The sequence below is a fragment of the Ornithodoros turicata genome, unplaced genomic scaffold (genome assembly GCF_037126465.1).
Source record: "Ornithodoros turicata isolate Travis unplaced genomic scaffold, ASM3712646v1 ctg00001137.1, whole genome shotgun sequence".
NCBI lineage: Eukaryota > Metazoa > Arthropoda > Arachnida > Ixodida > Argasidae > Ornithodoros > Ornithodoros turicata.
In genome coordinates, this window is record NW_026999474.1 from 101,646 (window position 1) to 117,965 (window position 16,320).

The 16,320-nt window shown below is 43.2% G+C and overlaps 2 protein-coding genes across 4 annotated transcripts in view; one reads left to right on the forward strand and one right to left on the reverse strand.

The window, feature by feature from the left end:
- Nucleotides 1–7,944, reverse strand: part of LOC135376501 (mesoderm-specific transcript protein-like) — a 79,765-nt gene extending 71,821 nt beyond the window's left edge. The window contains exons 1-4 of the mRNA XM_064609011.1: nucleotides 7,698–7,944; nucleotides 3,065–3,144; nucleotides 2,897–2,974; nucleotides 2,703–2,839 (exon numbers count right to left, since the gene is read on the reverse strand). Of these exons, the coding sequence (XP_064465081.1) occupies nucleotides 2,703–2,839; nucleotides 2,897–2,974; nucleotides 3,065–3,144; nucleotides 7,698–7,851 (449 nt within the window). The 5' untranslated portion in view covers nucleotides 7,852–7,944. The remainder of the gene's footprint in view (nucleotides 1–2,702; nucleotides 2,840–2,896; nucleotides 2,975–3,064; nucleotides 3,145–7,697) is intronic.
- A 45-nt stretch (nucleotides 7,945–7,989) lies between these two features.
- The window catches only part of LOC135376500 (DDB1- and CUL4-associated factor 6-like), a 63,707-nt gene continuing 55,376 nt past the window's right edge, over nucleotides 7,990–16,320 (forward strand). For all 3 annotated transcript variants that reach the window (XM_064609008.1, XM_064609010.1, XM_064609009.1), the window contains exons 1-5: nucleotides 7,990–8,423; nucleotides 8,584–8,645; nucleotides 8,818–8,910; nucleotides 14,246–14,323; nucleotides 14,385–14,603. In XM_064609008.1, the coding sequence (XP_064465078.1) occupies nucleotides 8,297–8,423; nucleotides 8,584–8,645; nucleotides 8,818–8,910; nucleotides 14,246–14,323; nucleotides 14,385–14,603 (579 nt within the window). In that variant the 5' untranslated portion in view covers nucleotides 7,990–8,296. The remainder of the gene's footprint in view (nucleotides 8,424–8,583; nucleotides 8,646–8,817; nucleotides 8,911–14,245; nucleotides 14,324–14,384; nucleotides 14,604–16,320) is intronic.

Consider the following 16,320-nt stretch of genomic DNA (forward strand, 5'->3'; position numbering starts at 1 on the left):
AGAACTATAGGATGTTACAGGTCAGCTATTTCCCTGTCCCTGGTCTCAATGGGGTAAACCTCGGAGCACATCCTCTGGTTACCAAGTTACTTAAGGGTGTCTTCAACACCTCACCCCCTCAGGCGAGGTACTCTGAATTGTGGCCAGTTTCAGAGCTTACATCCTTTCTCTGTTCCTTATGCAACAATTCCGCTCTTCCATTACACACCCTATCATACAAGCTGTGCATGCTGCTAGCTTTGTCCACGACAGGGAAAACAGCAGACCTGTCTTTGATTTCCTCACAGGTACTCAACAAATCCCCTACGGGTTGGACACTGGCATTGTCAGGAGTAAGGAAAACTTCCCGTCCAGGACACCACTGTAATTCAATGCTTGTCCCAGTGCTAACTGCAGATGACCTCCTATGCCCAGTCTCATGCCTTCAACACTCCCTAGAGAGGACACGATCCATCCGAGGCACCATATCCCAGCTCTTCCCCTCCACTCGCAAACCTCATGGAGCTACTTCCAAAGACACGATTGCTCAGTGGATGAAGCGTTGAAAGCAGCAGGCATAGACACCCAACGCTTCTCAGCACACTCTACCCGTGGTGCTGCTACCTCGACTGCCGTAAGAAAGGGTGTGTAGAAGGGGCATATTGGTCGCCCGAATCCACTTTCAGGCGTTTCTATTGTAGGCCTAATACTGGTACTGGATTTGGTGCCCAGGTGTTGAGCTGTGCGTTGAACATGCTAAGTGAACCATGATAGTAAGTACCGTAAAAGACTGAAATGCGATTATCAGTTTTGACGAATAATACTCACCTGAAGTTGAAGCTAGAATTACATGAAGTATTTGGAGGCGCTTACTATCATGGTGCATAACTCCCACTTGGCTGCCCTCCCTTTGGCATTTCCTCATGGCTATGCCTCTATCTTTCCAGCAACCTCCTCGACATTTCGCGGCACAGGAAGACCGCAACCACACCAGGATGGGCGGAACTGAATGAGATATCAAATAAACATGTCCGCTTCAACCACCCTGCCCTGTGTCTGTTCGTCTGAGTTACAAGCTCAAGTTCGGCCCTCCGCCGAGAGTATGATGAAAGGGAGTGGCCCAGCAGGGAAAGGAGAAAAGGAGATTAGGGTTGTTTTCTCAATCTTTGAAGTTGGCTATTCGCGGCGGAATTTAGAGAGCAATGCTAAGCGAACCATGATAGTAAGTGCCTCCAAATACTTCATGTAACTCTAGCTTCAACTTCAGGTGAGTACCATTCGTTAAAACTTATAATTGGAACTCAGTGTCGATACTCTGAAGCGAAGCTTATTTAGTGACATCAGCATGGGTGAAATAACAAACAACGAGACAACTAGTCAAAAGCATATTTGTGTACTGCGTACCTTCCCGACTGCTAACAATGCTTCCACCCATCCACTTGCCATGAAGATTCTGGTATTCCGTGGGCTTTCATTTGAGCTTGCATGATAAAGCTTGTCACATTTACTTAATTGTTCTGTACATCAGTGAGCTCCACTTTAGCGTAAGTCACCATACCAGTGTCTGTGTCTGCGTCCACAAGAAGGGGATCAATTTCAACACTTTCTGATGATGATAATCTCTAGCCCCCTCGCAGTGTTGATCAGAATATGTGCTTAAAATTTGCATGTCTGAAGTTTAGAAACAGCTTGAAATGAATTTCTACTCGACACTTCATGTCCGAGCCAATGCGTGTTAAACTCCAATGTGATAGAAAGCAGCACCAAAAAGCGATCACCACCATGGAGACAAGCAGTAGCGTTCGTGGGGTGTCAGCTGAATACATCCTGTGGGCAAGCCGATGGAAACCAGAAATTTTATCATTATATCGGGATTATCTTTATGTTGAGAAGGTAATAAATGAGCTCGACTGTATAATAAAAGCAGCATGTTACACAGAAGTACTCATTACAATGGTGTTCTAAGGAAGAAGTCAGGGTAGAATGAGCCACAACATTCTGCAACCCCATGAAAAAGAATGCAATCCCACCTAGCATCTATATGGGAACACCGTCTCTGTCAATCGTACTCTCTTATCTTTAGACCTGTTAGTAGAGTGTTTTAGGGAATCATGAGGTTTCCTTTTATGATTCCAGCGTCCATGACATGATGACAGAAAATGAGTTTTAGGAGAACCACTTTCCTTAATGCGCTACAACTCTGTATCATGAACGGCAGCTCTATCTGATAGTAGCAAGAACTACTATATCAGATTTACGGATTCCGTGACCGACGACTATTTGGCAGCATTTTCATGCAGCGCATCAAGTGAGAAAGTGGAAGTCATCCTTGACCGTGAATCTCTCATTTCCAAAACGGCCTCTCGTTGTTGACAGATGCCATTAGACCCGAAAGAGTGGGAAGAAAGGAACCCCTTTCAGTAAAATGTATCCCTCCATGTATCCCATCCCTGCCATGTATCCCTGCCGCACTGGCTGTGATTATGAGTTGGAGTCAGGAAGCGTACATGATTCCCTAAAACTCCATATTTAGAAGTATGTTTAAGAACGATGATAATGATTTGAAGGATGCTGTTATCAGGTCTGTGTGTGTGTCAAAACATCCTTTACTTGAAGAGCTAGAGAACTTGTTAAGAGATGTGTTCATGGGGGGTTGCTGCGTTATTCTGTGACACAGTGAGGACTATGCAGACTAGACAGAATTATTTGCCATCAACACTTACTTTTGTCTCGCTATCAGCTCCTGAGCTACAGTATCACCATAATCGTGCGAAAGAATATGCAATTTCTTCACTCGGAGCATCCTAACTAGAGTTTCTGTGATATTGGCCTGTTCAGAGATGGAGTATTTATGGAACCTCTGCAATGAAAGCAATAGCAGTCAAGAAAAACAACAGGACTTGTACAACACCCTTACAGGTTTGTCACTGTAGCCGAAACCAAGGAAATCCAGGAAGACAACTCTGCTGAATACTCGTCTCAAAGCAGGAAGCACCTACACGAAATGGACGAGAAGAACAAAACAGTGTGGTAGCAATTGCTGCAAGAGGTATCAACTAATCAAATTACAATGACAAACACTCACCAAGTGGTAGTCAAAGCTTGATGTGGGAAAGCCATGCAGACATAGGAGTATATCATCATTATTGGCCATGCCTTTGACATCTGTCGAGTGACCTCATTCTTATCAGTGCAAGTTGAGAGTAATGGTCACATTAGACTTGAGTAACACAAACGCTGACAAACTTTTAAAGTCATTTGTCGGGACCAAAAAATAAAATAAACTAGGGTGGTGAACATGTAAAGAGAAATGAATGGGTAAAAACACATCAATTCAAAACCCAGTTACAGCAGCTTCAGTTTTGTTGAAAATATTTTATAAGCGGTTAATTTTGTGGTCTTAATAATTCGCAAATTCGGATGTAGTCGCGTGTGAAAAATATTGCATCAGACTACTCCAGCTTCCTGGTACGCTGATCCTGTGCCATGGAGTTCCTAAAGGTATAACTTACTTTGTGGGACTTTAACTTTGCAAAAAAGCAGCACTTACAAATATTACTACTTGCACTGTATGCTCTTAGCTTCAAACTATTGAAGGCGATGTCACACAGGAAGGCCATCGAGTGACTGGTGTGGCAAATCATTTACATTAGCAGATAAGTCGTACGAAGGTTTTTAATAGAATCCGACATGCAAACAAATGACACTTGTAAACCATGAAAAAATGGCTAGGAGCCATGTACCATGTCTGTATTTGAATATATTCATATTACATTGTTGGCATCATTTTTCAAGACATGCTACGTAGCAAACATTCGTGAAAGACACAACTTGGCAGACATCATCGTTGACCATGATCACTAGATAACATGGTTAAATTACATTTCAAAAGAGTGAGGAGTTTGCCATTTTTCCAAATTTGCTGGATCAATGCCAAATTATCAAACCATTACTGAGTGATGACCTTACTGTGTTTTCCGGAGTACAATGAGCACCAATGCAAGCGTGTGCCTCGGGATTGTCATGTACGATGCACATTGATACAAAACACGTGCCACAGAGGCAAAGAGGTACAGCAACTGTAAACTCTACATCAGCAGTAGTGCCCACAGCAACCAAAGCCTATGGCACTTATAGTTTAGGCACTTTTTATACGGGGTAGGTGCAGATAAAGCAAAACACCATACGTGTATGAATGTGGGGCTACTTCATCTGCACCCACCCTGTACATCTATCCGGTCACGAGTGTGTTACTAAAAAAAGGTAACTAAGATACAGTTACAGTTAGTTAGCATGCAAAACTAGTAACTGAGTTACATGTTACTTTTTGAAACGTAACTAGTTACAGCTGCGGCTGCTGCATTAAGGTAACAGTTACTTTACAGCAGAGGTGGGCATCCTCACGAGGGCAAATGAGGGTGCCCTCACCCTCACATCACCCTCACCCTCACATCACCCTCACCTCACGCACATTGAGGTGAGGTGAGGTGAGGAAAAATTCTCAAAAGAGAGATTGAGGTGAGGTGAGGAAAATGTTTCAAGAGGGAGGTTGAGGTGAGGTAAGGTGAGGAAAATTTTTGACAAGGACTTTGAGGTGAGGTGAGTGAGGAAAAATTTCCAAAATTGAGATTGAGAAAAATTGACGAAAAATTTTTGAGAGGGAGGTTGAGGAAATGTGGAGCGGCTATTTTCAATTGCGCGATCTCTTAAAAGGGCACCGAGAGCCAGCTTCTTCTATTACCAATGTAGCAGAAATGTTACTGTGAGCATAGGCTCTCTGCACTAAAATGTGTTCGCTTTATGCACGTTAGTTCCAGACTTTCAGTAGAGTCAGATACATGATAGACGTGTCAGATCAGATACACGTACAAGTGAATATAGCTTATGTGTGCTTTATATGTATTTAGCTCAGATTTCAATAAAATCAAACTAGTCAGTTGAGTCACATACATGATGTGAGACACATGAACAAGTCAGTATAGTTCCGTGTGCTTTGAGTGTTTAGATTTCAACAAAGACAAACTAGTCAGTCTGTAAGCAGATGTCTTTCACGTATTATATGGAACGATAGTACATGACAACCAATGGCCTTATCAGAGACTGATGTAAGAAATGGAGGCAACAACACGCGCTTTAAGTGCAATAAGCGCAAATAATGGCATATATTTCGTATTGCCACAAGTTGAAAAATTGAGCTTTTAGTACGGCAATGAAGTTAGGTGAAAACACACAAGAGGTCTGTGTCTACATAAAGTAATTTAATTAGTAAGTCAACACATAAGTCACTAGTAATCCGTAGAGCACGTCTACCTAATTGCTTTAAAACAAGGGTCATGAAGAAAAGGTCCCCGAATTCCGGCTGCAAATGAATACGTCTGCTATTTAAGTATTATTGATCGATACTATAAAGTCATAACCGACAAAAATGCAAAATGTACAAGTAATTCGAAGTATAGCTGCATAGCATCCCGAAAACGACTTCCACAGCTTCATTATCATTCTCGCTTGAGAGAATCTCGATAAAAGCCATTCCTGCCTTGTCAGTATGAAAAACAACTCAAAATTGCTCGGTTTGTGCAACTTCTCTACCCATGTATCCGACGTACAATTTTTACTGATCGTACATGTAGTGGATACTTGTTGCAAGAACGACGAACCAAGCAAGGCAATGAATCTTAGCTGTGGGTACTTATAAGTTGTTGTCAGGAATCAACCAACGAAGCACTAAAAAGCCAACTGCAACGTATACACCTACCCACTCCTAATACCTTTTTGATTCCGTGTTAGCACTACGAAGTAACTGTGGCTCTGAGCAACGCCACTCCTAATCGAAAGAGCACGTGTGAAGTGAAAACGTTTTACAGAAACTGGTTAAGGTGAGCTCGACGAGGCAAAAATTATAACAAAGATGAATATATTTTAGAAAGAAGGTTGAGGCGAGGTGAGGTGAGGAAGATACTTTAGAATGAAGGTTGAGGTGAGGAAAATACTTCAGAAAGAAGGTTGAGGTGAGGTGAGGAAAATTTTTCAGGAAAAAAATGAGGTGAGGTGAGGAAAAACTGTTCTGGAAAATGTTGAGGTGAGGTGAGGTAAGGAAAATAATTTTAAAAGGAGGTTGAGGTAAGGTGAGGAACGAAGTCCCCCCAAAAATGAGGTGAGGTGAGGAAAAACATCTGTGACGAAAATTGAGGTGAGGGCAAAGATCGTGAGGGCATTTGCCCACCTCTGCTTTACAGTTATCTTCTGAGAAGAAAGCTGAATAAATACACTTCTGAAAAAGTTTCTTTTTGCACTTGTACTGTCCTAGAATAGATATCCAGTGTCACTAACAAAGGATTTCCCATGAACCTTTACACCACGGTGGAAGTCATGACAGACATGCAAAATTAGAACCTTAATGGTGCATTCAGTCATCAATTCCTTGCCAGATGGTCAGTCATACGGCCTTTGTGACCAAACTGAGATGCAAGGGCAATGGAGTTCCCGCACGACAGGTTACGGCGTTCCCTGGAAACTGACAAAACCTCGTCACCTAACACCATGAGCAAAAAGGTGCAGATTTCCTTCAATTCGAAACAAAAAGTTTTGGAACGTAATGTTTTTTAAACTTTTTTCGCATGCAATGCCTCGAGTTCTTCTGATGCATTTTTGCTTCTCATTCTATCTCATCACTTTGTAGTAATACCCTAGAACCACTACACTCCGTATCATCTCCATCCAAAATTTTGCGTGCACAACAAAGTATCCATAGCAAATCTCATTTGCTGTTGTACGTTTCAAATTCGCTAAGTGCCAAACAAACGTTGTTTCCAAGTACACATAGTGAGAACAAATGTGACTTGATTACATTCCATTCAACATCCGCAGATGTGTTCATTGGTATCAATATCATCGGCAAAACACCTCCACGCCATCACGGATACCGTCTGGGGTACTCCCAGTGTTTGGGGCCGTACTTCAGTTACTGCCTTTTCTTAATGCCATAACCTGAAAGGCCGTATTTGTGCCCATCTGACAAAGACATTAGTCTAGGCAATCGTGGCTACGAATGAGATGACAAAATTAGTGCGATTCCTGGTTGGAAAAAACTGCACTATACGTGAAGCCTCGACAAAATTATGCCGGAGAATTGACGCATGCAAAATATTGTCATACCCAAGCCCTACTTAGTTACGGTGACACTTTACAGTTACCTTAGCAAAAGCAGTAACTTGTCACAGTTATAAGAGGAACGTAACTATAGTTACTGCAAGAGGTTACCAGTTTCAGTTACAATTTACTTGTAAGTTATATCAAAGCCTGTCGACATGGCACTTGAACGACTCCCTGTCAAGACCGATGGCCCGTGACCAGAGGAGGCACTTGACGCGTCCACTAGTTTTAGTGCATCGGACGCTTCGCCTTTGCGCACGTAAACGACAGCGTGGTGGTTTTGCGCAACGCGCGAAGCTCTTTTTGTGTTTTGCGCGTGCGCAGAACCACTACCCCTCCCGTACGCGAAGACGACAGTGTACGTTGTACTGTAACTCACTCGTGTATAACGCGCGTTATACACCAGAAAATGTGGTAATTCGACACTGGTGAACGATTTGTTGATCCACAACCTGTTACGACTTGTTGTTATTTTGTTGATCCACACAGCAGACACTCCGCACTGACAACTCAATGCTTCGTGCTGTCACCCAGTTACTCCAATGTAACAATAGTGGAGACTTGACCTTTAAAGAAGATATCGTAGCCATCAACAATGAAGAAGGATGCGCTCTCTTGCCATTGGTAAAGTAACGGCGACTGAGGCGGCATGGGGTAACTGTGAAAAATGGCAAATGCAACAGCGAAAACTAAAATAAGAAGGCTAACTAAGGTGTTCATCCTGAGCACGTGACAATCCGTTCGTTTTTGTCATAAGGAAGTCCTGTCACACTCGGCAACTTTTGCTGGTTCTTTCAAACACCGCAAACAACACAGACGTTCGCTAGTCAATCACTAGATGGCGCGGGCTATGTTCTTTTAGTTTCTGTTTGCCGCGAGTATGTTGATGCCAAAACAGCTGACCACGACAGGATCGTACAAGCAAAACGTAGCTGTGCTTCGTAGCATTGATCGGAATTGATACTGATTGTTGCGTTCTATGATCGCACAAAAAGTACATCTGCTTGTTGCGAACGTTTCTTTTATATCAGACGACGCTGTCGACCGCCACCGCCATGCTTTGTATGTTGTTCGCAAAGCACGCAAAGTAATCGTCAGGACCATTTGTTTTGGATGATGCGTTGGACGTCACTAGATCAGTAACAGTGGAAATAAGCATCTGTTCATGACAGGGTTATTAAACAGAAAATCACGACCTGTCACGATGTACGGTAGAAGAGGCCTATTTTGGCAAATTGAAGACTCGTCGTATGGTTATTCAACTCCGTTTCAGCTATTCGACGCTGCAAAAGGTAAACTGTTGTGTGTCCCTTGATATGTTTATTCAAAAGCAGTAGTAAGATGTTCCCGGGAGAAACGCTGTTCCATTGTTAATGTGCGCGTCAACTGCTACTAAAAATAACCAAGTCCTTTAAAAGGTACACGGCCTAAAAAGTACCGTATCCCCCGTAGGAAGCCGGACTTTTGTCCAGAAACTGAGTCTACAGGCTAAGTTACCAGTCCACAACGGTTGCGTGAGTAGAATGGACTCGAAATTTCTTCATATTTCTCGTGTGTATTATTGTTTTGAGTATATGTCTAGACACAAGCAGCTGTTATTTTCTATTGATATGATGCCAAGAACTTTACATATGATATCTCCAGGTTTCTTTGCAAGCCGCACAAGTTGTTTCTTTTTCCTTCAAGGTAAATACCATCTGTTGGAATGATGCTGGCACCCTCCTTCTGTCAGGGTCAGATGACCAACATCTATGCATTACAAACGGGTACAGCCACGAAGTAAGCTTTTCATACTGTATTTTGAATGTTGCTTCCTTCTTGCCTCAGTTGTTTATATATTTTTGAGACAAGACTGGAGAAGGTATGCGCTAAGAAACCAAAGACGAAAAATTGCTCTCCACATTCATATTAGGGTCAATTCATACGATACAACTTTTTGGCTGCAACTTGGTTCCCACTGCAGTTGCGCGCAACCCAAGTTGCACCAAATAGTTCCCTTTGAATGCGGTGAGTCGTGACTCCTGCACCCCAAAGGGAGTGACTCTGTCTAACCCCAGAAGGAGCCTCTGCTTAACGCTCTAAATTAGACTCCAAATCCTGGCCTGCGTGGCGAGAACCCACGTTTCCGCTCTCTAACCTATCTGAGGTTCGGAGTCTCGACAGACATTGCAGGCACATGATTTGTAAAAGCGTAGCATCTAATAAATTGACTTTGTGAAAGGCTGAGCCGTTGCATTGCCTTGCATTGCTGAGCCTTGCACCACCGCTAACGCAGATGATCGGCGATAGTTAGTTCCCCGACGTGGATCCACCACTCGAACTTGTAGCGCAGCCCAAAAGACAACAATACATGTCAAGTGCATGCTCTCAACAACTTCAGTGGGTATTTACCAACTATCCCGCCTTTATTCTTTAGTGGATCGATCAACCGATAGGTTGAAATTATTCTCGGTCGATTCTTTTGAGCATCATTCGACGTTGCAAATTTGTACGAGTCAAACGAGGCATCCATGCACAAAAACATGTCTGCTGTATCACTTGGCTTCCATCCCCGTCTCTCTGACTCCGCTTTTGAGAAGGTGTCGGAGATTTTGACTGGAGTTACGAGCACCGGAAGTGCGTTTAGTTGAGAGAGTTATGGACCACTGTGCTTCAACGTGTTAAAAAGACGCTGAAAGCATACTACACGAGGGTGCATCAAATATAACCACTCAATTTGACTTTTTATTTGTGGCGAGAAATAAACCGAGTGTACATTATTTTTATACATTATCTCCCGAAGTAGAAATGGATTTTTCCCTGTGGTTCGATAGCTTTTTTATCTGCTCTTCATAAAAAGAAGAGGGTTGTGTCAGCAGCCTGATGCGCGCAAACTCCTTTACTGCGTCGTCGAATCGTTGGCCTCCCAGTTCTTCTTTAAGTGTCCCAAACATGTGAAAGTCACAAGGCGATAAGTCAGGGCTACAGGGAGGGTGTTCCAGTGGAGTCCAGCCCCTTTTCCCTTGATTTTGCACATACGATGGCTACAGTGTGGGCTCTGGGGTTGTCACTTGGGAGAATCACTTTATGTGTTGGTTGGTCACGCGTTTTGCTGTGATAAGCAAGTTTAACCTCACTCAAAGGTTCACAGTAATATGTAGCGTTGATGGTGCGACGATCGTGCGAGGAATCGATGTACAAAATGCTGCGTTGGTCCCCAAACCAATTGTGAGCACCTTGCCAGCCGAGTCTCGGCTTTAACAGGGGCTTTCATTTTCAAGCTCATGACGGCCGTCCGCATATTCCTTATGTTAGGCAAACACGTGCGACCTTGACAGTGTTTGATTCCCGAACTGCGCTGTCTATCTGTGCAGAATTTCGGTCGGTTTTACACCCTCACGAGCAAGAAAATTTATAATGCCTAATACGTTGTGCAACGGACCTCTTTCTCAGACATTGTATGATGGACTACTGAGGAAGTGTAAGGAGACCGGTCGGCTTCTCACCTAACTACTGACCCATCTTCCTAACACGTGCACAAGTGGCAGTGCGCTCCAACTGATAGAATGCGCTCTACAACAAAAAATGTCTCGTTTATATTTGTTCCACCCTCTCGTTTGACTGCTATGTGAAAATTTGTGAAATGCACGATATGGGGAGCAATGTGTCCTTGTTCAGGGATTGAGAAGCACTTGAACTTTTATGCCGACTTCTTTTATGTCCGAATCAGTTACTCCTATTATTTTTTCCGGTTCAAGTTCAGCAGTGTCATAAAATTTGCGGTTCAGATTTGGGTTTGGTTGTGGCAAAAATAACGGTTGAGGTACTGTTTTCGGTTCGGGTTCAGTTCGACACCCTGCTTTTATCGGAGATTTATTACACATTCCTTACACCTACATATGATTGCGCAAAAAATCCTCTTCGTTATCGAGCAAGGTTACAGTGGGCAAGGTAACACACTTCTCTTTGCTTTCCGCAATTAGGAAAGCCCCTAGAATCTCCTTTCACACTCAATCCTGTATTTTCCCTTTGCTACAGTCTCATTGAAAATGGCTTCACACTACTGACGCAGAAGTATCACAACTTTCGATGTTGATAAATATAAACATCGTAAAAAAATGATCGATAAAATTGATCAAAATGTCAATGTTTTTATCAATATAAATATCTGAAAGATCACTGAACGAAACAATAACGATGAAATGAAAACCATATTTTATAATATATCAGTATTTTGAAGAGAAATATTGATATATCAATGTTTTAAAAGCCGTCACCCCATTACTTGAACAATTGAAGAAAAAAAGCCCTCGTTCATTATCTTCCACATGTATTAGGCAGTGTTCACACGGGGCAACTTTTTCCAGCAACTATGGGCAATTTTTTCGTGTTGCTGGCAGTCGGCCAACACAGTTAACCTCCACCAACTCAAGTTGCTTGGAATCAGTCTTGTGCCCGTTACCAAAAAAAAAGGAACTAAATACCGTTACCCGTTACTTCAGAAAAAAGTAACTAAATATGTTACTCGTTACCAACATACAAAAGTAACAAGTTCTCGTTATTCACAGGGAACGAGTTATACTTTTACGTTACTGCCGCATATTTAAAGGAGCCAACAAACATGCCGTTACTTGCCTTCAACTCTTTATTAATGAGGAATTGCACTTTAGAAGTAGCTCGAAATTTGTGGGCCGTCCTTCGTGTTCCGTGTCTCTCGGCCCCTTACCATGACTCTATATCAGTTTGCCTGGACCTTCTCCCTTCTTTCCGAAGTTGGGGTGATTGGAGATTATGGAAACACAAGAAAAAACACCGGTTTTGGTGCCACGAATCATCAACGGTTCCCAAAAACAGACGAGGGGCTGCATCATAATTTAGGGCGCTCAGAAGCTTAGCAAAGACAAGAAAAGGCTAGAAGTCAAAACACGTTTTTTGTAGCCATAGCACAATTGGTGCCCATTCTTGGGAAGGAGTGATGGTCGGAGATTACGGAAACAAGAGAAAAGACAACAACACATCCAGCGAGGGACTTTGTGTCACACGTTGTCGTGAGTCACGCAGGTCAAATCTGCACGCATTGCGCCATGCGGAGTGTCGAAATGTGCTCCCGCTGCTCCCGAAATGCGCTGAAGAAAAAGAACGAGTAACGTCAGTAACGAGTTACCAATTTTTGTAACTGATTCCTTAAGTATTACAATTTAAAAAAAAAAAAAAGTAACCAAATCGTTACTTCGTTACCAAAAAAAGTAACCTTTACCAAGTAACGAGTTAGGCACAACTCTGCTTGGAATTGCTCCCCGAGCGAAAACTTGAGTGTCCATGCATCGGCCATTCAGCAATGGGAGAATTGCCACGTGACTCCTGATGGCATTGTGGGATTTCGTTTGTAGTTTCACTGGTTCATATCCTGCCGGTGCAACTGAGAAATACTTTTTTGTGTGTGTTTGGTCTAGTTTTTTACTAACATCACACAAACAATAGTCAGTTTTTTTAGATCATGATGATCTTTTGGCATAATAAACTTACGCAAGTTTGATAAATAGGAGCTGGGTTATTCCTTCTCAACTTAGGTAAGGTGTTCCGGACACCATCGGTGATTTTTATTGAAAAAATATATGTTGTAGCCTGACTCACATTGAGAATGGAACAGCAAGTATTTTTCCTCTAGTTTCCGTAATTGCCGAGAGAAAAAAAAAGATCCGAAAGAATATGGCATGTCCGACGCAATTTCTGGCATAACGACTCTGGCATTCTTTTCAATTCTTTTTCTTTCCAAAGAACGCATTCACGGCTTTAAATTTTTTCCCTCGCATTCCCAGCTATGTTGGCTTCAAGTGCCTTGGTTCAGTTGTGGCGGGGATTTTGTTATTTTGTGGCTAAAAATACGCAAAGTTGGGGGCAATGACGAAAATTGCTCATGTTCTTGTGTACATGCCAGTGAAATGAGAAAGGTATCATATCGGGAAGGCTATAAGTTGGTATCAGATTTCGGAGCCTAGGCCAGGTTGCTGTCACGTAAGGAGGCATCTACAACTGCGGTTTTTGAGCGCTCATATCTAAAAAACCCCACCTCGAAAATTCTCCAAACTTTGTAGCCACATGGTTCCGCATATGATATTTGAGTGCACAGGAAATTGAAGTTTTTTTTTCCTTGCACAATAAAAGTTAGAGCGTGCCAGGGTTTCAGTGTCCGACTGTGGTGCGTGTAGTGACCATGGAAGTGCTGTGAGAAGTTAACCTGGTGGATATTCACATTTTTCTTTTGACAGCCGCCTGTGCTCTTCGTATTGCTACTTGAGGACCCAAAGAGTCGAATATTTTCCCCAGGGAGTCTAAAGTGGCACGACAGCTTCACAAGGACACTATAGAGAAATGTAAATTGAGTCTATGTGTCACTGCCTGCGCGGTATGTGCATGAGAATTCCATGTTTACGTCCAGCTTTTTAAACCGTGCCAGTAAAGATGAGTCACTATTTATTTACGTTTGGTTGATTACGTTAGCAGCTGTGGCAAAGGTAATCTGACTCACGCACATTACAATACTGTTCAGTCGTCAGAACGGTTCTCATCAGCGCATCATCCAGCGAAGATACGCGGGCGAAGTTCCTTTGAATGTGGATCTTCTGTCTGAGCCTGTTCATGTAGTTCACGCAGCAGGCACCGTCTTTATCTAATTTCATCTTCATGGCGGAGATACAGGCGGCAAAGCAACGGCGAGTCAAAACAGTGTCAAAACACAACTGTTGCAAACGAAATCACATAATATACGATAATAATAAACACGACACATAAACGAAATATAATAATGTTAACAAATATTGCAAAACATTGCTCCACATTAGACAACGTTTGTAATGTTGCCTCAATGTTATGGCAACAGTGTGTGCTACTAGTGGGTGAGCCAACTGTGCATGTTGGATGATGAGAATTTTGAGACTTTTCAGGTTCTCATGACCCATTGAGCCAAGCCAGTTTTTGAAATTTGTTAGCGAAATCACTAGTTAGTGTACTACAGAGCAGTTATGTGCCTGAAATGTTTTGTGAGCTTCAAATTGACAATCTAAATTTTTCTTTGCATCCTTCCTCTCTAGGGAGCACAGCCTATGTACACATTTTATGCCTTTTCCTTCCTTAGGTCGTGGCAGACATTAGAACAGGCCATACTGCCAACATCTTCAGCGCAAAATTCTTGCCAAACACTAGTGATCACCTCGTAAGTTAGGTCCTTGTGCTAGAATTTTGTATTTTAAACTTTAAATGACTTTCTGCTTCAGGTGGTGTCCTGCTCAGGGGACGGTGTCATAGCCTACTCTGATGTAGAACGGCCTGAAACCAGCTTGCACAACCTGTGGACTTGTCACTTTGGCACAGCGTATGAGATTGCCACTGTCCCCAATGACCCACACTCATTCTTGTCATGTGGAGAAGATGGCACAGTGCGGTGGTTTGACCTGCGCACGAAATGCAGTTGCTCTGTGGATGACTGTAAGGAGGTGTGTTTCTCAAAAGCTCCATTATCAGTAAACATTGTAGAACCAACTATGGGTCATTTAATGGAAATTATCCTGTAAGAAAGACAGAAAGGGGGGCACACAAACATGAACTGAGATCCTGAACACAACCTGAACACAACCTGAATGCAGATCCTGCTACGTGCTGCTACTAACACATGTTTCTCTGACTTATTGCACCATATTTGCTTCAAAAGAGGCTGCTGGACGTGAGGTGAAAGTGAAAATGAAACTGAAAGTTGTACGGCTGCTCTATCCATTGTAGAGAAACGCTTCTCCGATGAATCATTCCATGTCATGAGACGAGACCAGGCCCCAACAGCTCCCCACAGAGCCCATAGTTTGAGATAATTAACGCAACACCGGGCACATTTCCAATGAGAACACGGATGTAATGCGTACCAACCAGCCAATTAGGAGCCTTCCTGTTTGTTTCGCCTTTCGGCCGATCCTATTGACTTCTACTGATTTTCACGCCTGGCACCAAGTTATTCAGTGTTCTCACATTAACTAACTAAATCAACTTTTGACTAATATAGATACCATATGACACCTAAAGGGGGTGCACTCCTCCGACGTGGCAGCACCACCACCAGCAGTCTTGGGTGTAGCCGATGTGACATCATGCCGCCTCTTCTATACATTCTGAAGTGGAACTGCCATTTGTGTGGCGACCACCATAATTAGAGGGGCTGATTTTCGAAGTGCAAATAATGTGGATCTTTTCAGGACCTCTAATGAAGGGAAGGGAGACAAACTGCGCTGAAGCAACCACCTTATTTAGAATGTATCTAGCAGTGCTATGGCGTCGGGCAGTGAGAAGATTTCGGAGGTCTGGGCGTCCTAGTGACTATGACCAAGTCTGCAACTTATTGCTATGCTGGAAACATCTCCAGCAACTGAGCTGGAAGCAATGGAGTTTGTTCTGTTCATCATTATCTCCGTACACACCAACAGAATGTATATGGCATGTTCTTAAAAGTTTTAAGTTCCCCAGTTCCCGTGGAGGCGTCCTCCACAGCCACCCACAGATCCTAAGCAGAGGACATGTATGGAGCAATAGTCTTTGATCATGAGGCTCAAGACCCACACATGGACAAAGATTTCACTGTTCATGAGCTAGAAGCTGCCATCCGCCTTTCCGCGAAACAATCAGCTCTTGTGCACAACGGGGTCTCATACAAGGCTACGGCGTCTTTGGGTTCCTCATCACTATCTGTACTCCTTGCCGTTATCAACAATTCTTGGAGAAATGACGTCCCTGAGTTATGGAAGATCTGACAGGTTGTACTAGTATTGAAATCGAGGAAACCGCCTCGAGAGCTTGCATCACTTCGGCCCATCGCCTCACGAGTGCAGGATCATGGAGAGACTTATTCTGAATTGTGTGTACTGGTTCTTGGAATCTCGTCGTCTACTTCCTCGGGAAATGGTAGATTTCAGAGAGGCACGCTGTTAATGCGCTGCGTTCGAAACCTTGTCACTCGCATCGAAGAAACCTGGGCAAATGGTGCGGTCTTTCTAGATATAAAAGAGGACTTACGATACAACGAGCCACAGCCATGTCCTTCATGACCTATGGATTCTGGGCATCATGGGGCAGTCCCTTCGCTGGATTGCTGATTACCTTAAAGGAAGGTGTGTTTTCTTGAGGACATCTGAAGGTAACACAAGCTCTCACAACCTAAGCGCGGGTGTG